Below are 984 nucleotides of genomic sequence, written 5' to 3'. Positions count from 1 at the left end.
CTGCTCCTCTGGCTGGGATTGCACGTGCCTGTGCAAAGCCTCGAGATCCTTTTGCTTTTTAAAATGGTGGTTTTGGGTCTCCCTGTGAGCATCCCCAGCCCGGGGGGTCCAGGGGTGCGGCTGGTTGGAAGGGCTGTTTTGCAGCACCGAGAGCCAGCGTTTTGCAGTAAATACTGTTAAAGGTCAGGTCGGAGCTGGCTTTTGCTGGCCCTTCCTTGCCAAATCAGTGAGCACCACTCAAGTGTCTCAGCTCACTGAAGGCTCTGCGGTATCACATGAGGCTCCAGAGATTTTAGGGACATGAGGGTGCCTGGCGGAGCTCAGTCCCTGATATCCATCCCCTCCTAAGGGGGATGCTGGCAGCCCTCATGCCATGGGAGGTGTTTGTTGGACTGGGGTTTGTCCTGTGCTCGGCGGACACCCCGTCTCCGTGCTGACCCCCACCCTTTCCCTATGCCCCCCCAGAGCAAGCTCCACATGGAGGGTTTCCGCAGCCTGAAGGAGGGCGAAGCTGTCGAGTTCACCTTCAAGAAGTCGTCCAAAGGTTTGGAGTCCATCCGGGTGACCGGCCCGGGGGGTGTCTTCTTCATCGGCAGTGAGAGGAGACCCAAAGGCAAGAGCCTCCAGAAACGCAGATCAAAAGGAGACCGGTAAGAGGCTGCCAGGGCCTGGTCCAGGGCAGGGTTTGAGCTCTGTGGGCACCAGGAGCTGCCCAGCGCCCTGCCCCCGGCACAGGGATGGGCTCGGGTCCAGCGGAGCCGGCAGCGACCCTTTCTCTGGGAAAGCAGCTTCCTTCAGCGGTTAATGAGTGGCAGATGCAGCTTGGTGGGGAAAGGGCAGCAAACCAGCAGCGAAAGGGCAGAGGTCAGGGACACCCCGGGCGGCCGCTCCCCTTGTTTGGGGTTGCCGTGCTGGGCAGGGGTAATTTTCTCAAAGAGAAACCCTTGCTTGTGGGAAGGAAATGGCCGGACGTCCTGGCAGCAT

At 59.9% G+C, this 984-nt stretch overlaps 1 protein-coding gene across 1 annotated transcript in view; it reads left to right on the top strand.

Moving 5' to 3' along the window:
• Positions 1-465: 465 nt before the first annotated feature.
• Positions 466-984, top strand: part of LIN28A (lin-28 homolog A (C. elegans)) — a gene marked incomplete at its 5' end in the record, with an annotated part of 1,689 nt that continues 1,170 nt past the window's right edge. The window contains one exon of the mRNA XM_010143824.1: positions 466-650. Within this exon, the coding sequence (XP_010142126.1) occupies positions 466-650 (185 nt within the window). The remainder of the gene's footprint in view (positions 651-984) is intronic.

The sequence above is a fragment of the Buceros rhinoceros genome, unplaced genomic scaffold (genome assembly GCF_000710305.1).
Source record: "Buceros rhinoceros silvestris isolate BGI_N320 unplaced genomic scaffold, ASM71030v1 scaffold27469, whole genome shotgun sequence".
NCBI classification, from domain to species: Eukaryota; Metazoa; Chordata; class Aves; order Bucerotiformes; family Bucerotidae; genus Buceros; species Buceros rhinoceros.
The sequence above is the reverse complement of the archived record's forward strand: the minus strand, read 5'-3'. Positions and strand labels throughout refer to the sequence as shown.